Source organism: Kogia breviceps, chromosome 12 (genome assembly GCF_026419965.1).
Source record: "Kogia breviceps isolate mKogBre1 chromosome 12, mKogBre1 haplotype 1, whole genome shotgun sequence".
In the NCBI taxonomy this organism is placed as follows: domain Eukaryota; kingdom Metazoa; phylum Chordata; class Mammalia; order Artiodactyla; family Physeteridae; genus Kogia; species Kogia breviceps.
In genome coordinates, this window is record NC_081321.1 from 91,871,762 (window position 1) to 91,891,854 (window position 20,093).

At 49.3% G+C, this 20,093-nt stretch overlaps 1 protein-coding gene and 1 long non-coding RNA gene across 2 annotated transcripts; one reads left to right on the forward strand and one right to left on the reverse strand.

Moving 5' to 3' along the window:
* Positions 1–881: 881 nt before the first annotated feature.
* LOC136792296 (uncharacterized) lies at positions 882–7,754 on the reverse strand. Its single transcript, XR_010835924.1, has 6 exons — positions 7,708–7,754; positions 7,486–7,623; positions 6,002–6,208; positions 5,130–5,271; positions 3,370–3,560; positions 882–958 (listed from the first exon to the last, which is right to left on the reverse strand). It is a non-coding gene; the product is annotated as an uncharacterized lncRNA (long non-coding RNA).
* Positions 4,794–13,949, forward strand: LOC131767285 (apolipoprotein L2-like). The gene is given in 4 exon segments (XM_067010118.1): positions 4,794–4,827; positions 6,469–6,665; positions 12,751–13,597; positions 13,599–13,949. Coding segments are annotated over 4 exon segments (1,176 nt in total). The 5' UTR covers positions 4,794–4,803; the 3' UTR covers positions 13,707–13,949.
* Positions 13,950–20,093: the final 6,144 nt, after the last annotated feature.

Sequence of the window (20,093 nt, forward strand, 5' to 3'; positions counted from 1 at the left end):
TTATCTCACTTAGCATAATGTCCTCAAATTTCATCATGTTATAGCATATGTCCGAATGTCCTTTTTTAATGTCAATACTATTCCACTGTCAGTATACACCACATTTTTCTTATCCTATCATCCACTGATGGAAGCTTGGGTGGCTTCACCTTTGTGCTATTGTGAATAATGTTGCTATGAACAGGAGTGTACCAATATGTCTTATAGACTCTGCTTTCAATTAGTTTTGGTCTATAGCCAGAAGTGGAATGGCCGATCACGTGGTAATTCTACATTTAAGTTTCGGAGGCACCGTCATACTCATACTGTTTTCCACAGCGGCTAGATGCTGTTATTTTTAAGGCCATATTTTAGCACAACAGTGAGACCAGACCAGGATCTCCTTGGTTGCCTGACTGCCAGGAGGATGGAGGTTGGTGGTGCCCCCTGGCTCACGCCCCAGGATGTCCGGTGGTGTGGCTCTCACAGCCCCCTCTCCATCACTGCCCCCCTCCACTCTCACACGCCACTCCTTGCCCCTCCTGTTTTGGGATCTGCTGAACTTGAGGCTATTTCTTCTCTCTGCGTAAAGGTTGTCTGCAAAGTACTTAGTGTTGAAACTTAGCGGAGTGCCTTTCAACTTCAAATGTCTAATCCAAATCAATTACTCAATTACTGGGCTTCCCTGGTGGCGCAGTTGTTGAGAGTCCGCCTGCCGATGCAGGGGATGTGGGTTCGTGCCCCGGTCCGGGAAGATCCCACGTGCCGCGGAGCGGCTGGGCCCGTGAGCCATGGCCGCTGAGCCTGCACGTCCGGAGCCTGTGCTCCGCAGCGGGAGAGGCCACAACAGTGAGAGGCCCGCATACCGCAAAAAAAAAAAAAAAAAAAAAATTACTCAATTACCTGTTTTACATTAGGATCCAAAATCTGTTGTTAACTCTGAGAATGTGTCCAATTCTCTTAAACATTATACTGTCAGCTGAAAAGAAGGCACAACGTGAGACCTGTGAGTTAAGTTTCATCTGGGGCGAAATGAGGACTGCAGCCCAGGAGACAGCATTTCAGAGAGCTCTGAGAAACTGCTCCAAAGAGGTAGGGGAAGGTCAGTATATATGTGGTTTTAGTGAAGGGGGAGTCCATGCAATCAGGCACATATTTTTTGCAGAAGATTTCTTCTAGTCTCGTGAAGGTTACTGCTAGTCACGAGCCGCATATGTCACCATGAAGGATTTTAGTGCTTTTCTAGATACGAGGAGATGCAAGGATTGGGCTCATAAAATCTTCTCCTGAAAATATCTAACTATCTGAAGAGCTCTTCTGCCAGTTTTTCCCAGAGCACAGAGGGCCTCATTCCTGATCTCCACCCTGAGCTCCTTTCAGGGGGTGTTGAAAGTCAGCAGCTGCAGTGGCTCAGGATTTAAAGCTTGTAGAGGCAGATGGCAAGTGCCAATGGCAGGTGCCAATTTGTAGTTGACAATACGTACGTTAAAATGAAACACACTTGTCTTGATTTCAACATAAAAATATTAAAAGAGTGGGCTTGATTTTATTGGTCATCTTTATACTTAGTTCTAAACCTTCCAGAGGCTGACAACTGTTAACTCCCTCAGGGCCCAATTTTCCCACCAGAGGAAAGACCAGTAGGATTGTCCAGTGGATGATGCTGGCAGCCAGTGGCCGAGACCAGTTCCCCTGAGGTCACCAGGTGCCGTCTGCGTGGAGTGTGATCCGCTGGGCTCTGCACCTGGTGCCCGTCTCTGCCGGCCACTCGGAGGACCCAAAAGCCCCCATGGTCACATGCTCAGTCTAAAGCTCCCTATCCACTCTCACTGGGCCTATAAAAAAAGGACAATGGGGGCTTCCCTGGTGGCACAGTGGTTGGGAGTCCGCCTGCCGATGCAGGGGACGCGGGTTCGTGCCCCGGTCCGGGAAGATCCCACATGCCGCGGAGCGGCTGGGCCTGTGAGCCATGGCCGCTGAGACTGCGTGTGGGGAGCCTGTGCTCCGCAACGGGAGAGGCCACAACAGTGAGAGGCCCGCGTACCGCAAAAAAAAAAAAAAAAAAAAAAGGACAATGGGCAGGTGGGTCATGGTTCTGGACACACACCTCCTGCCGTCCAGCATGTGGGAGCCATTCGCACCTCCCCCCGGGTATGGAGAGATTGGGTGGGCAGGGCTCGTGGGGGCCGTGGCCCTGTGCCTCTGGCTGCTGACCTTTCCAGGCTCCACCAGGTGACGCGGGTGACGTCTGCCAGGCACCTTCCTAAGCAATTTTCTGGTTACTTCCTCCCTGAGTTGGCATCGCCGTCGCCGTGGGTTGAAATTGCTCTGGACCAAAGCTTTTAGCCAAGGCCTTGACTCTGGAGCTGTAGCCATCCTGGGGGACTTCTCTTGTGATGTTGGGGGTCACATTGAGGCCAATTTTATAGTCACTAGATCTTTAGGGTCTCCAAATGGGGTGGTCTCAGCTTATGACCCTGGAGTGAAGAGATGCTTAATCCTCACCTCAATTTGAGTCTACAGCCCCCGTCTAGCTGCTCTACCATGAGCCTGTCTTTTTTTTTTTTTTTTTTTTTTTTTGTGGTACGCGGGCCTCTCACTGTTGTGGCCTCTCCCGTTGCGGGGCACAGGCTCCGGACGCGCAGGCTCAGCGGCCATGGCTCACGGGCCCAGCCGCTCCGCGGCACGTGGGATCTTCCCGGACCAGGACACGAACCCGCGTCCCCTGCATCGGCAGGCGGACTCTCAACCACTGCGCCACCAGGGAAGCCCCATGAGCCTGTCTTTATGGAGGCCACTAATGTTCGGCGACCATTCTGCATTCTCATCAGAGGACATTTATGTCAACCTGGCTACACCTCATATGGATGTTTAATCCAGTTCTGCATCTCACATTGGTTTTGTCTGGCTAAAGTCATGCTAGTGGAAGGGAAAAGAATCAGGAAGAAGGAAGTTTACAGAAAACAATGACAAAAAATAACTTTAAGGGAGGAGCAGTGTTTGCAAGTGTCAAATGTTAAATGTCAACCTTGGTTTGAATCTTTGGCCCTCCCTTGATTTGGTGGAAGAAAGCTCCGGCCTCTCCCTTCCCCTCGGAGGATTCCTTATCTGCAAAATCACATTATATACCTGGCTATGTTACAGGTGATTGTAAGACCAGACTCACGGTGTGTGTGGTCCTCATGGGATAACACCCATCACTCCTCTGTCCCTCCCTCAAAAGCTGGGAGGAGTTGGCCACGATGCCGCAGAGACATTTCCTAGGATGAAGCAACCCCTGATAGAAGGCCCACTCCAGCCACTTCTGCATGGGGCAAAGCAGAAAAGTCCACCAGCAGTCCAGCTGCACCACTTACAGGCTGTGGGACCTTTTCTTCTCCATTTCCTTACCTGTAAAATGGAGCCAACACTTCTTAGAGCTGGTGGGAGATTAAACAGGAAATGTGTGGATGGTGCCAGCACAGCACCTGACACGCACGCTCAGACCTCCATCCACGGTGGCTCTTTGCTCAGGAACCAAACAGGAAACAGGACTGGCTTTCTGTTGTAGACCTTCCTGAGTTGCCAGGCCACTGGCCTTCCTGTAAAAGTTTTCCATTTGGAGAGGAGAGATCTGTTGTCAAATGTAAATAAGCCAGGGGAGAAAAGAGCAGCGTGCTCTCAGCCCTTCCCACAAACTTTGCATCCATCCAAATGGCCCTGACCACCAAGGCTGGGCCTCCTCTTGTGGGTCACTGGGACCCAAAGGCACTGGTGCTGTTCCTGTCATCGGGGCCAAGTCTAGAGGCTTGATCAAAAGGAGTAGGAAGGTCATGGACAGAGTGGCTGAGGGGTGAACTTAGGCCTCTCTCTAGGGTACCATGGGAGCAGAGCAGGGGACAGTGGACTCTGCAGGGGAGGGTCCTGGAGGGCTTCTCAGAGGAGGTGATGCCAGATTTAGGCTTTGGAAGATGAGCATGATTTTTCAAGTTGGTAGGAGCGGGTGTCCCTGGCAGAACTTCCTGGGTGAGCAAATGCCAAGAACCCATGTGGGCGTGGCACACAGCCGCAGCAATATGCCCAGTATGCAGTGAGCATCTGGTATGTTCTGGGACTCTATCGAGTGCTGAAGGTAAATAAGGCAGGCAGGCTGGCGAGTGCGGGTGGGTGCACAGGGCAGGGGGTTCATGGAAGAAGCCCACGGTGTGGGGGCAGTGATTGGCCCAAGGGCCTCACAGTCTGTTGGTGGAAGGTCTTCCTTCAAGGAGCCCGAGGTGAGGCAAGGTGCGCTGAGCCCACTAGGACCTAGAATGTCAGGGCTGGACTTGTTTCTCTATGGGAGTCAGCATCAGGGTGAGAATAGCCCAGGGTGAGGCCTAGTGGCGCAGTGTTTGTTTGACCTGACTGACTCAGAGGTGAGGGCTTTCACTTTCCTTTTTGCTTCTCTAAGTACATCTGGGCCCAGAGCGTATGTGTGGTCGTTGCAGAGACGCCGCACAGCTAGTGGCTGCATCTGCACAGCTGAGAACAACTGGATCTTGTTCACACTCGGCCAGAGGAAGGTTCCTGGGTAAGCAGGGGGGTGTAGGATCCCCACCCATCTCCCCATCCTCAGGACAACTGTCTGAGAAAAGTATGACTGTCACTGATTTACGGAAGAAGGGAGATCGAAGCTCAGAGAGATGAGGTCATGGGACCGAGGTGGCAGCTTAAGCAGAGGCAGAGCCTGGATTTGGAGGCAGGTTTGTCTGACTGCTTCCTCCCGCCCCCTGGGGCCCTAAACAGTGCAGAGGGAGGGCGACACCTGCTCAGGTGAGCTCAGCTCGAGATGCAGACTCCTGAGACATGAGTGGTGACCCCAGGAGGAAGGTGGGTGTTGGGGGGGTACTCAGTCCTTTGGGAAATTTGGAGGAAGCAGAGTGGGTGAACGAGGGTATAGATATCAGAACCTCTCCTCCTGTGGCCTGGCCACCTTGAAGCGGCCCCCAGGGTGCTGTGGTGACGCTGAAGGGGCTCAAGGATTTCTTCGGAGATCCAAGGAATCAAGGTTTGCTCACCCACCCTGTCTCTGGGTGCCTGCTCAGTGCCAGGCCCCGGGGGGATACTGAGGCCTGAGAGGGGGGCCAGGAGACCAAGGAGGGAGATGCAGGGCTTTGTCTTCCGGTGCTCACCGGGCCCACTGCTCAGCATGTGAGTGACGGGTGGTCCTGTGTGGGGAAGATGGTCCCGCTGAGGAAGTGGGGTGACCTGGCTGCAGAGACCTGCACCGTGTTTGCTGTTGTGCAATCTTGAGATGAAAAGGCACCTGTACACCTGTGTCAAAGAAAATAATCAATAAAAAATGTTTAGTAGGAGGAGAAAAGGGTTTTCTTTGAACTAACTGAGGTCTCTAGCCCAGAGGACAGCCTCTCATACAACTCTGAGGAGCTGCTCTGGAGAGGCATGTTTTCGGCACAGCTTTATGTCTTGGCAGAACAAAGACCATCAGACGGGTCAGGGATAATTTTCTTCAAGGTTGCACAAAATACAGAACAGCATGTACACGGCGAGTCAGTGTGGCCTTGGCACCTAGGAAGGAAATCCTAACATGGAAGGAATACCAAACTGGCTTCCCAGGAAGGGAGGCATTTCATCTTTTTTTTTTTTCATAGGGACATTCTTTACTTCTGGTCAATGCGCCATCTTCTTTAATAACTAAAATCGATGTATGGTGTATGTTTGATAGGCCATAACCAAGTGTTTCAGTTAGCATAAATTCAAGTAAACTCATGTATAAGCCAGAATCACCTCTCTATATCTCAATATGTGAAAATTCTTTTATCACGTGTGACTATAATGGGGGCGGGGGGGGCATGAGCTTAGATCTATGCATTTCTACAGGCAGAGACACACCTAGAAACTTTAGGGCTAATATTAAAATCGCATCCCCACCTCTAACATACCTGTGCCAGAAGGCCTGGTGTTGGCCTCCCCTCTGCCTACCGAGAGCTGTGTGGCCCTTGGCAAGTCACCTCCCCTGGAATTGTTTGCTCATATCACTTACCCAACTTTTAAAAACTGGTTTCAGCCTTTTCCTGTGGATTTGTAGGCTCTCTGTGTGTTGGGGATATTGACTTTTTCTACTGTAAGTATTGCAAACAGTGCCTGCCGGTCTCTGATTGTTTTCTGACCTGGTTTACGGTGTCCTTTACAATTTTTAATCTTCAACAGGTCAAATAGATCAGAACTTCTTTTATAGCTTGTGGGATTTCTGTGTGAATTAGAAAGGTTTCCTTAAATCAACATTATTTTTAATGTTTCTTTTAGTACCCTTGGAGTTTTTTCTTTATGGTTAAATCAGGTCCCTTTGGGATTAAATGATTCATTGATTAGAAGCTTTTTGTTTCTTCTCCACCTCTTCCTCTTTTTATTCCCACTTCCGCCCTCCCTGACCTGGGGTTGTGCTGTGTTATCGAGAAGCTGGTTGTTTCATGTCCCCCTAACGAGTCCCACACCTCGTATTTTAACCAGGCTGTGCCCAGGAGGATGGAGGGTGCCCCGGAGGCCATGAAGCAGAAGGTGCTGCAGAGAATGGACAGGGACCCTGACGGTGTCTCCACACAAACAGAACCACGACCAGGAAAGAGCAACATTCCAGGAGATCCTGGAGAGGAATTGGGGGAAGGAAGATGCGGCCAGAGGCTTCGGAGGTTGGCCTCCCAAAACAGGTAAGCTTTCACCTGGTGAAGCAGGTGGGGAAAGGCACTGCAGGGGGAGGAAAGGTCTGAGCAAATGCCCGGAGGCTGGGCGGGAATCCGAGGCCAGGCGGCTGGGCGGCCTCCAGGCGCCTGGACCAGGCCCAGGGAGGCAGGGAGCGGCTGGGCTAAGGGCTCTGACCTTGATCCTGGCTTAACCCCTCCTTTTCCTGACCAAGGAGGATGCCCGGCAGCTAGGTGGAGGGAGGTGCTTGGTGAGCCTCTCTGTGGGCTCACCAGGAGGGGGGGGGGGCGGGCGTGTCTGGCTATGCAGTTGGGTGGGGACAGGCTTCTCCAGAGTCCTCCCTTCTCCTACCAACTATTCCGGGAAGTTATCGACCAGAGGCTAACAGAGGAGGACGGCCCGGCCCGTACGACGACAATCCAGCAGGAGGGAGCGCCGTCCAGCATCCACAGCCAGCTGAGGCTGCAGAGGCGGGTCAGGGCCAGGCCGAGAGTGGGAGACTAGGACAGAAGGAGGAGGTCGAGGGCGCACCCCGTTTACAAGTGTTTGGAGTCCTCCAGGATCCAGGCTTTCTGCCCGAGCCCTCCTCCGCCCCCTCCCTGCCTCCTGGTCCCTGTGTGTCATGATTTCCATTGGCTGGCCTGGCTCCCGGGCTCATGCAGCTTCGAGGCAGAGGAGGAGGCAGGGGCCGAGCCAGCTCTCCTCTCCCACCTGTCCCTTACAGCAGGGAGCCTCCAGGACGCCCTCTGCCGAGTCCCTCTGTGCCTCGTTAGCCAGGACTGGGTCATACAGTCACCCCTCGCCGCAGAGGGGCCCAGCAACACGTACCTGATGTCCAGGCCCCAAGACGAGAGGCAGAGGGTCGAGGGGGGAGGCGAGTGGCTTTGGAGCAGGAGGACCTGCTTGAGAGCAGGTGGGCAGGAAAGCATCCAAGGACACAGGAACACTGTGTTGTTAAGATCAAGTCTGAGAACAAAGAACAGGAGCTGGAAATGGACCAGCCGGGAAATGAGCGGAGCAAGGGTGGCTTGGAAAGAGAAAGGAACCTACTTTAGGCTTGCTTAGCGTCCCGGGAGGCTGCCCGTGTGCATCCTCTCCATCCACACCGGGGGCGCCTGCAGCCTCCGGCACACTCTCGGAGTGGACGAGCTGTTTGTTACTCTCCCTGAGGGGGAGCCCTGGGCGTCGCAGAAAGAAGGTGTTAGAAAGAAAGGTTCCACGATTGGGGCGTAGGTCAGGTCATCTGGGGGAGGCTCTAAGGGAATGGGGCCTCTGTAGATTGGGTGCTGCAGAGAATGGGGGGCAGTTCACACTGAAGGTGTCTCAGTAAACCCATCTGTGGAGAGGGGAGACCAGAGTGAGGGTAAAGGTGTGATGGGTAAAGAAGGACAGTCATGCTTTTCAGCCAAGGGAGGGAGTGCCGTGCTGGTGGCAGCACAGGGATGACTGTTTGCTGTCTCGTCTCCTCACGCTCTCAGGGCAACGTGGTCTGAGGTTGGTGTTCTCGGAGAGTCTTTACATCCAACAGGAGAGTAGCATCGCCCTGTTGTGATACCAGGCCAGCCTGGGATGTTCATGGATGTTCTCGTTTTCTTTCTCAGTCCTGTATATAAACAGTCCCATAAATAAACAGCAGGGAATATCCCCATAGGCTTTGACTCCTCTTCTTATTAAATTCAATTAACAATGAAATCTTTCCCATTATATTCACTCTCTTTGGAGCAGAGCTACCTTTATGGACCTTTATATCTCCCTCTTTGGGTACATTTTATCTAAACTCTTCTCACTTGAATATTACGATGAACTCATGGCCTTTCACAGACTCAACCTGGCCTAAAAACATGATCATGGTAATCATTATTGTTGTTATTTTTATTGTGATTACTATTGGTAAGTCGTTCGGACTTCCCTGTGGGGCCCCTTCTAAACACTGCTCTGAACGTCTTCGAGAGCACCCTTGCCTTTGGAGTAGCAGATACGCCGGCCTGTGGAATTCACTGCCCCTGCAAGGAGTCTCGCTTCCCTTGAGTGGACAGAAGCCCATGGGTGCGGTGCCTATGTGGGTGGGCAAGATGCGGCTGGAAAATGTATGTGTTTAAGGTTGCAGTTCACTGCGAATATTCTGGTTTAACCCCTGTTCTTATCCCTACTTTTCTTAGAGAGCCTTGGTTTTATAAACACGAATGTTTCTGCTACCCTGACAGTTGTCACATCAGACACATCAGGCGCATTTCTCGTTGGCACTTGATCCAACTGCTTCCATCATCCTTAAGGTGGTGGTGCCTGAAACCAACCCAGTCTTGTGGCTTACTTACTAAAGTGACTTCTGCTCTGTTGAAGTTAAAAAAATACAAAGAAATAAGTGCATATGGTTAAAACAAATTAATTCATACAGTAGGTTCTGCTCATAACTGCCCAAGGAAAAGCTTTTTCTTTAGACAGTTAATCGATATCTCTAAATGATATTATTACATTGGGAGAGAGAATAGTGTGAGTGTGTGCTCTGGAGACAGGAACCTGGACTTGAATTCCTGCCTTAGCACAAGCTGGGTGCTTTGAGTAAATTACTTAACCTCTCTGAGCTTCAGTTTCCTTCCTTACAAGGTCGTTGTGAGAACTAAAAGTGAGTGAATGCATACCAAGCACTTAGAATGGTGCCTGGTACAAAGTGGGGAGGCATCAACCACAATAGCTAACAAATACTAGGTATTGTGTTTTTCTTTTTCTTGATTTAAAAAGTTTGATATTATTTATTTACTTTACCAGGAAAGATAATGATTTCATTTATTTTTCTACTTTTTCTTATAACCCTCCCTACCTTCTCCTCGTATCATTATATCACTAGTTTTCTATCCTCTGTTAGAAAACTTTGTAGTTGTAAGCACTTTATACTTTATTTACACTTTCATTTCTTAGGCCCTCAAATGGAGCCAGTACTTCTTTTTTTTTTTTTTTTTTTTTTTTTGCGCGGGCCTCTCACTGTTGTGGCCTCTCCCATTGCGGAGCACAGGCTCCGGACACGCAGGCTCAGCGGCCATGGCTCACGGGCCCAGCAGCTCCGCAGCATTTGGGATCTTCCCGGACCGGAGCACGAACGCGTGTCCCCTGTATCGGCAGGCGGACTCCCAACCACTGTGCCACCAGGGAAGCCCCTAAACTGTTTTATTTTAAAAGATAAAAGTTATTTTATAATGACTATAAATGAAATACAAACTTAAAATTTTTTGAATCACTATATTTTACACCTACAAATTATATGTTGTATATGAGCTGTACTTCAATTTTTAAAAGTCTCCAAAATAATCAAGATTGGAAAGCCAGGACTTGCACATAAATAAATTTACTTTAGACTTAAAAAAAAAATCAAACAGAGGGTTTACATTTTTGTGATGTTTTAAATACTGTTTTCTTTTTTTTTTCTTTTTTCCTTTAACATCTTTTTGGGAGTATAATTGCTTTACAATCTTGTGTTCATTTCTTCTGTATAACAAAGTGAACCAGCTATATGCATAGTATATCCCTATATCCCCTCCCACTAGGCCCCGCCCCATGCTCAAACGTCACCGCCCCCACTTCCCGACCCATCCTAAACCCCACCCCTGCCTAAGTTCCACCCCCGCCTAAACTCCGCCCCCATAGCCAAGGCTTTTTTTCTTTTTCCTCTTTTTTTTTTTTTTTTTTACGGTACGCGGGCCTCCCACTATCGTGGCCTCTCCCATTGCGGAGCACAGGCTCCGGACGCACAGGCTCAGCGGCCGCGGCTCACGGGCCCAGCCGCTCCACGGCATGTGGGATCGTCCCGGACCGGGGCACGAACCCGTGTCCCCTGCATCGGCAGGCGGACTCTCAACCACTGCACCACCAGGGAAGCCCTCTTTTTCCTCTTTTAGATTAGGGTTCTGTTTTACCTTGTTGCTTCATTGTTGATGATTCTTTTATATTTTTATTTTTCCTAATAAATCTTTATTTTTCTAATTTTACTCTTTATACTTTGTTATTGTTCTCTCCTTTTGGCTTGTTTCCCCCCCTTTTTTATTTTCTTTTTTCTGTTGTGGTTTTGTTTTACCTTGTTGCAGTTGTTTCAATTATAGTTTTATTTTTCCTAATGTATTTTTTATCTTTCTATTTTTATTCTGTTTTTGATTCTTTGATATTGTAGTACTCCTTTTTTCTCCTTCTTTTCTTTCTTTTTTTTTTTTTTTAACCACACCACAAAGCTTGTGAGATCTTGGTTCCCAGGCCGGAGGTCGGATATGAGCTCCTGTGGTGGGAGCTCCGAGTCCAAACTGCTGGACTAACAGAGAACCTCAGACCCCAGGGAATATTAATCGGAGTGAGGCCTCCTGGAGGTCCTCATCTCAGCAACAAGACCCGGGCTCTAGCCAACTGCCTGCAAAGTTAGTGCTGTGGGTTCTCTCTATGTAAGCCCTGGGTTCCTTTCTCCCTCAGTGAAGCAGAAAAAAGAAAAAGATATCATTAAGTATTTCCGGGAGAGAGTGAGCAGGGAAAAACTGCAACACCTGCTCAATGAAGACAAAGGCTGGAAGAGATTTGTGGCTGAGGCTGATTTGCCCAGGTAACCTGCAGGGATGCAGCAGAAATGTCTCCCACATCCCACTGCCCCAGGCTAGTTTCCTCCTGGCAGACATACCTCCTCCAGGCAGGATCCTGTGGTTGGTGTCAAGGATGTTCGTTCTCAAGTTTCCATGGGGAATGTTTCCTCCTTGTCATTTGCTGGCAGTGAACAGCCTCAGGTTGAGAAAAGATGAAACCTGCAAGAGGGGGCATGTTATGACCTTGGAGAAGTTACTGAAACACTCTGCCTTAGTTTCTTCATCTGTTCAATTTTATTGTGAGGAAACTGAGATAATGTATGCAAAGTGCTCAGCACGATGGCTGACACATAGTAGGTGCTCAATTAATATTAACTTTTAAAAAGCTTGCTGGGAAGAGATGCGGCCAAAGAGCCTTCTTCCTATCGATGAGGCCCAAGCAGGACTCTATTTAGGACAAGTCAGAAAATCCTGACACCATCAGTTTGCCTTCCTGGGGATTCTGGCTGGAGACCTTTTAATCTCCATCTTAGGAACTGTACCAACACTGCAGGATCCTGCTGGCCCATAAGGCAGAGAGGCTAGAGTGGAATTGGATGGAGCTGGTTGGATTCTCTGTGTTTATCTGTGGAGTTCCCACTCTACCTACTCTTTGGAAGTGATTGTGCTGACCTGCCTCTGAGGCGTCTTTATCAAATCCCTATCTTAAAAGAGTGTCCTTGTCCACAGATGAATGGAGAAAGAAGATGTAGCACATATATACAGTGGAATATAACTCAGCCATGAAAAGAAACAAAATTGAGTTATCTGTAGTGAGGTGGATGGACCTAGAGACTGTCATACAGAGTGAAGTAAGTCAGAAAGAGAAAAACAAATACCATATGCTAACACATGTATATGGAATCTAAAAAAAAAAAAAAAAAGGTTCTGATGAACATAGGGGCAGGACAGGAATAAAGACACAGATGTAGAGAATGGAGTTGAGGACTCGGGGACGGAGAAGGGTAAGCTGGGACGAAGTGAGAGAGTGGCATGGACATATATACACTACCAAACGTAAAATAGACAGCTGGTGGGAAGCAGCCGCATAGCACAGGGAGATCAGCTCCGTGCTTTGTGACCCCCTAGAGGGGTGGGTTAGGGAGGGTGGAAGATGCAAGAGGGAGGGGATATGGGGATATATGTATGCATATAGCTGATTCACTTTGTTATACAGCAGAAACTAACAGAACGCTGTAAATCAATTATACTTCAATAAAGATGTTTAAAAAAATTTTTTTAAATAAAGATAAGGATACAAAGAAAAAAAAAGAGTATCCTAAGATGAACTTTTTAAAATTTATTCCATGATTGAATAAGTATATGGAGCATCTACAAGGTCCAAAGCGTGTTTAATGTTGAAAAAAAATTTACATTTGTAAAATTCTTTTCTATTTGATTTATAATAAAATCTCTATAATTTATGTAGGGTAGGTCTTGTTGAGCCTATTTTATGGACAAGCAATCTGTCTTTCTAATCCCTTGACCTTCATTGTTACAGGAAAGAGGTAGATGCACTGCATGAATATCTGAGTGAGCTGGAAGCAGACTTGGCCGTGGGGGATCAAGACACACTCCAAGAAGATCAGCTGGACAGGAAGAGGTTTTTGAAGGAGTTTCCTAGGGTGAAGCAGGAGCTTGAGGAGGGCATAAAAAAGCTCCACGCACTTGCAGACAAAGCTGACAAGGTACACAGGCACTGCACCATCTCCAATATAGCAGTTTCCTCTGCTGGCACTGTGTCTGGTGTCCTGACCATCCTTGGCCTGGCCCTGACACCCGTGACCGCGGGGGCCAGTCTGGCACTCTTTGCCACTGGGGTAGGGCTGGGAGCAGCGGCTGCTGTGACCAGTGTGTCCACCAGCATCGTGGAATCTGTAAGCATGTCGGCAGCAGAAACCGAAGCCAGTCGCCTTATGGTAACTGCTGACAACGCAGAGGTGTTTGGGGGGGCCGTATGTAACAACACAATCAACGTGGCTTCCTCGATCGAGAAAATCTACCAAGCCGTGCAAGAAGTTAAGAACAACGTCCGTGCCATCAAGTTAGCCAAAGTCAACCCTAACTTAGCAGCCCGTGCTAAGCGCTTTGCGGCCACTGGGCAAATCTCAGTCAATGGCCAGAGGCAGGTGCAGAACGCTTTCAGAGGCACGGCTCTGGCAATGACCAAAGGAGCCCGGATTGCAGGTGTGGCCACCGCAGGTGTCTTCCTTCTGATGGACGTGGCCTTCCTGGTGAAAGAGGCAAAGCACTTGCATGAGGGGGCAAAGACGAAGTCGGCTGAAAGGCTGAGGCAGCAGGCCCGGGAGCTGGAGAAGAAGTTGGAGGTGCTCACCTGCATCTATGAGAGTCTGCAGTAGGGCTGGACTCCGCCCCCCCCCCCCCGAGCTGTGCAGGGACACTTGTGGGGCCAAGATGCAGAGGCACCTTGTTCGAGGGATAAGGAGGGCGAGATAAAAAGATAAAAGTGGGGAAGATGGGCTGTTCTCTCTGATTCTTGTTTTGTTCTGTTGGCTGGACTATGCCATTTTCCTAGAGGAAGAGAAATCCTTAAACACTCTTGTATTCAAAACCTGTAATTTGCATCCCTAAATTCTCCCTCTTGGCTCGAGTTGAGTCACAAAACTTCAAGTACCACTGTTCAAAAATTATTTCAAAAAGTCACAGAATAAATGTCCCCCTATTTTTTTGAGAGCTTTATTAATGTTTAATTAAATGTTTACCAGGGTTTCTTACACTTTTATAAAACAGGCTGATTTCATATCAGTCTTCACAATCATGTTCATATATGGAGAGAAACAACAGTCCAAAAAATGAAATCATCCTATGTGTATTGTTTTGAAGCTCTGCACTTAGTATATCATAGACATCTTTCTATGCAGTAGTCATTGTTAACAGCTTTATGGGTTCCATTGTATAAATATAATATTTAGTTGGTTCCTAATGACAGATATTTAAGGGTTTTTTTGGTTTTTTTAAACATCTTTATTGGAGTAAATGTCACCTTTTGTGTTCATCTCTCTAGATCAATTTCCACTTCAGTAGTTTTTAAAAACCTTAATAGGAAACTAAAACCTTTTTATTTGCCCAACAATCCCATGATCAGGGAGCCAAGTTCATTGAGCCAGCCCTGACCTCATCCTCTGTCTCTCTAAATGCCTGTTGTTGGCGTGTAGATGGGAGATGCTGTGACATACCATCAGATGTGATCTCTCTTGCTCTTATATTTCTTTATCCCTCCATGTTGCCCCTCTGAGCATTTCACCAAAGGCCTCCATCATCCCAAGGGGGCCACAGCCAGAAAGAAGCGAACATAGAAATTTCTGGCTTTTGTGTTCATCGATTTTTTTTATTAGAGTTGATTTACAACATTGTGTCAGTGGAACTTCCCTGGTGCCGCAGTGGATAAGACTCTGTGCTCCGAATGCAGGGGGCCTGGCTTCGATCCCTGGTCGGGGAACTAGATCCCACAGGCATGTCACAACTAAGAGTTTGCATGCCACAACTAAGACCTGGTGCAACCAAATAAATAAATAAATATTAAAATATATATATATATATATATATATATATATATATATATAGTGTTTCAGGTATACAGCACGGTGATTCATTTACATATATAAAAAGAATATATATATATATATATATATTCTTTTTCAGATTCTTTTCCCTTATAGTTTATTACAAAATACTGAGTACAGTTCCCTGTGCTATACTGTAGGTCCTTGTTGATTACTTATTTTATATATAGTAGTGGGTATATGAAAATCCCAAACTCCTAACTTATCCCTCCTTCTCCTTTCCCCTTTGGAAACCATAAGTTAGTGGTTAGCAGTAATCTTTTGATGTTCGACTACATGTGTTTTTTGTGGTTTGTTTTCTGTTTGTTTTCAGCTAAAACTCCTACATCCTGGCTCCTCCTTTACTTCTTTGCACTAGTCCCTCAGAGCTACCCCGAGAGGCTGTCTCTCAGGCTGTAGTCTCAGTAAGGTCACCGAATATAACATAATTCTCACCTTTCAGGGTGTGCTCTTTTTCAGTGCACAGTACTGAGTGATGGATGGACTGGTGATGAGGACCTGACTCCTGCGGCTGTGGGAGCTGTCCAGACAGGTCTGAAATCTGCAAGGCAGGCCATCAGGAAGGGCCAGCAGAACATTCAGGCCAGGCTGAAGCTGTGCTCCGCAGCGGAATTTCTTCCCATCGCTGCATCTTTAACTCAAACACACCCGCAAGGTTCCTTTTGCCTTCTAAGGCAGCATATTTGCGGGTTTCCCGGATGAGGATGCGAACACCTCTGGGAGGCCGACCGCAGCCCCCGAGAGGCCACCACCCTTCCCGTTCATTCACTCATTCATTCTCTCATTTCTCCCCTGCATGGTCCACCTAAGCGCTAGGCCTGTGCTGAGGGCCAGGGGCACAAAGGGAGGCAGTCTGCGGCCCCGCCCTCGAGGGAGGCCACGTGGAGGCCAAGGCAGCCAGAGAAACAAATGACCACGATACACAGTGGAGGTCAGGGTTCAGAGGACTTTGGTGACGCGGTGCGGGGTAAGATCTGGGAAGAGAGGAAGGAAAGGCTGGCCTGTGAAAGAATTCCGGCTCCCACCACTTGCAGCTGAGTGAATGGGGTGGGAGGTGCGGGAGGGCGGCTGTCACGTTAGGGTAATTCCCCACCCTCATTCCTGGCCCAAGGTCACGGGCTCTGCGGGGGGTGGGTGGGGTGGGGGATCCTGCCCACGGTTACAAAGCCCCAGTTACTTCACCTCCTGCTGCCATTAACCACATCCGCAGCCCATTCGAGAAACATCTCCAGCAAAGCAGCGTGTTCACCACACTCTCCCCAGTGTCTCCCTCAGTGTCACGTTGGGGGCACAATAAATACCCCTCTTCCTTCCTTCCTTCCTTCCTTCCTTCCTTCAAATATCGCACATTAATTAGTCTATAGTGTGGCAGGCAGGCGCTAGGCTGAGACTTAGGCCTTAGACCTTTCTTCGCTTTACAGCTGAGGAAAGGGAGGCTCAGAGGGGTGAAGTGACTTGCCCAAGGTCACACAGCAGGTAAGGGAACAGATATTTGGACCTAGTTCTTCTACCTGACTTTTCCCACTCGACCCAAAGTGTCCCAGCGGGGAAGTGTGGAGGCAAGGAGAGGGGGTGGCCTGTTAGGGTGGCGGCCAGAACCTCAGGAGACGAGCTGGGACAAGTGGGCTGAGGCAGGGTCACGAGGAGCATCAGAGGTCAAGGGAGGAGCCCGTGAGGGTCTGCCTTCACCCCTGGGCCACAGCGACCGGAAGTTTGTCCCTGCTTTGGGCCCTTGTACACCTAAAGTAGTCTCGGGGAGAGGGTTTGTCACAAGCGTTCGGTTTTCTCATCTGAAAAATGGCACAAATATATGGCTAAGTGTTAATAATCCCGGTGAAACACACCTGGGTTAAAATCCCAGCGCTGCCCCTTCATAGTTTGGGGACGTTGGCAAATGATGACATTATTTACCTTTTCTGCGCCTCACTGTCCAGCAGGGGGAAATGGGCCTGATGACACTTTTCTTGCAGGGCCCTTGTGAGGCTCCAAAAGGACAAGTCGTGTCAAGCGCCCAACAGTATAAGCATCTGACCCTGGTAGCTGCCCTTATTATTATGACGACCATCAGTCGAGCGTTCTGGGTGGGTCATACCGAGCACCAGATACGCCAGCCAGGGAGCACCCGGCGACTCTGTGGATACTCCTCCCCTCACGGAACTTGAAGCCCTTTGTTTCTGGCTTCCTGAGTGTCTGTTCCTGTGCACAGAAGCTCAGACTTAGAATCGCTGCTGTCCATCCCCATGATTATCCTACTGAGAAGCATGAGGAAGAAACTGGCAGGGAGACAGGAGACCCAGGGCCTAGCCGCAGCTCTGCCCTGACTTGCTGTGTGATCTTGCGTGAGTCATTTCCCTCTCTGGGCCTCATACAAGGGAGGTAGCCTGGACGACTCCAAGAACCTTTCATTTCATACCTTGGGAACTGAGGCCTGGAGATAGAAATCCTTCGCTGTGCCCAAACCCTGCTATGTGCAGAGTCCAATTCAGAATCAGGCCTGGGAAAAGATGCCCACCAAATTCAGGTGCCCAATTCGTGAAGCACCCGAGGACTTGAAACACACGTGGGGTAACATGAATCCCTGGAGAAAAGGAGAGGAAGGATGTCTATAGAAGCAACTGGAAACACGAGCTGCTTCTGTGGAGGGGGCCTGGATGGCAGGAACGGGAGAGTGGGAGACTTTTCATGGTGCCCCTCGAACCCAGCTTAAACCCAGATTGGGACTTCAACCCACGAGCTTTTAATTAGAATCACTCTCCTGCTTTCTGGACTTACTGAGGCTCAGGTTCTTTGTGTCTCAGTGCAGAAGAAATTCAGTGAGAGTCAAAGTGATAGGCAAGAAGTAAGTTTGTTAATATAGGACGCTTGTGAGAGAGGCAAGGGGGCAGGCAAGGAGGTTCGGCCTGGTGGATTAAGCGGGCTACATTTTTATAGTCAAAGGATAGAGGGGGAGGGGGAGAAGACTGCCTTCTTCCTCATTCTTCCAGAAGACGTCAGGCTTACATCACTAGCTCCTCTTTTGTATAGGGCAGGAGAATGTTTGACCCTCTAAGGTAAAACTAGGACGGTCATAGTGCTTATTCAAATCAGCAGAAGGGTGATAACATATACTAAAATATGTTGAATCATCTCAGGTTTCCATTTAATGAGGCTCTCCTGCTTTGGAATGTCACCTTGCCCTTAAATTCCCGTCCTTGGTCCTAAGGATCATTATCTTGCTGAACTCTGAGGAAACAGGAACTCTGAACCAGAGGAATGCAGGCCTCATTTTTTTCTTTCACTTAATGACCTGGGGCATATCTCCTGCTTTTATTTATGGCTGTATAGTTAAGCCAGCCTGGTTCTTTCCACGACATTCCCATAGCTTTCTTGAGCGATCATTAACTTACACTGGTCTCCCAAAGTTCTCTACGTTTCCCTCTCTATCTGTAATCCCCTACTGGGACTTCTACAACTCCCTGTGTCACTCACTCCCCATCACTTACAACTCACTCTCATTTTTCAGGTGAGGTTTCAGGCCCAGAGAGGGACAGGGAATTGTCCAGGTCACACAGAGAGTTGGCAACAAAGGCCGGACCAGACCACGGGTCTCTGACTCCCAGCCGAGGGTTCTCTACACAGGCCCACTGCTTCCCATCGGGCTGGGAGCTCAGGCCGGCATCAGGGAAGGCTTCCAGAGGCAGGGATTGCCAGGCACTGAGACCCCGGGCAGTCCTTTGGCAGGCGGCACAGATGGGTGGCACTTAGTGCTGTCCCAGGAAAGGACCTGCCTACTTTATAACATGGGGTGACTCTGCCCTGGTTGGGCTGTGCTCACAGCAACCTGCCAGGGCAATCCGGGGAGGGGAGGGCCACCTGATAAAGGCTATCTCATGGACCCTCCTAAGGGAACCAGACAGGAATCCTGCCTGTTGACAGGTAAGCAAATGAAGGTGTAGGGAAATGAAGTGGCTTGCCCCAGGCTCCTAGGCAGGGAGGACCCAGCTGTGGCAGGGCCTGTGCTGTTTCCATGAAACCATTCTGCCTGTGCTTGGAGGCCCACAGCCCTCCCACCAACACACACACACACATTCCTGACAAGGAGCCCGGAACCCCGCCATGAGCTCTCTTTCTTCCTGCTTACCATGAACAGCCCCTAAAAAGCAGCAGGCACCCCTGAAGGCGTTGTCAGCCATTTCTACTTGAGTGTAAATTAGTTATCAGACCCTGAGACTGGAGCCGAATGCAGGGCCCTGCCCCCGATGACACAGGGCAGGTGAAGAGGGAGAGGTCCGTGGGCAGGGCTGTGCCCTGGGAGTGGCTGGGTGGAACTTCCCTGGAAGCATCTGTGCCCCGGGCCCTGTGTCCAGGTGGCGCTGTGAAGGGAAACGTCCCGGGGTGGAGGCGCAGGACGATGTGGAAAGAGCACTGACGTTTCTCGGGTTCCAACCTGAGCTAGTCTACCACCTCTTACCTGTGTGGCCTTAGGTGAGCCAGTCACCTCCCGGAGCCTCACAAGCTCACCTGTGCCACGAGGATACTATTACCGGATCTACCTTGCAGGTGGGGGTCCTCGAGAAGATGCTCCATCCCAGGGTTCTCAAATTGACTGAACATTGGAAGGCCCTGGAGGGCTCCTTAGAACCTAGGGTCCCCACCGCAGAGTTTCTGCTTTAGTTAGTCTGGGGAGGAGCCTAACTAACTAACTAACTAACTAACTACGTGCCCTAGCAAGTTCCCAGGTGGCTCTGCGGCTGCTTGTGCTGGGACCACTCCTCTACAAAAGGTCTCTATGAGAACAGCCTTGTGGCTGTCAAGGGGAGGGGGAGGGATGGAGTGGGAGGTTGGGATTAGCAGATGCAAACGGTTATACAGAGAATGGATAAAGAACAAGGTCCTACCGTACAGCACAGAACTGTGTTCACTATCCTGTGATAAACCATAATGAAAAAGAGTATGAAACAGAACATATGTATGAATATCTACATTTATAAAACAGTCACTTTGCTGTACAGCAGCAATTAACACAACATTGTAAATCACTGTACTTCAATAAAATAAAATTTTAAAAAAGATCTCTATGAAACTAGGAGATCAGGAAGGCGGGCAGGTGCAGAGCAGAGCCTATAAAAGACACTAAATACAAACTTGACATTTTGCAGGGATTTCACGCCCCTGTCACCACAGTTGGACAGAGGGTACCCAGGAGGCAAAGAAGAGGTGGCTACGGGGCCGAGGTTCAAGGGTCAGGGCTCTGAGCTCTCTCCAATTACCCCTCCTTTAA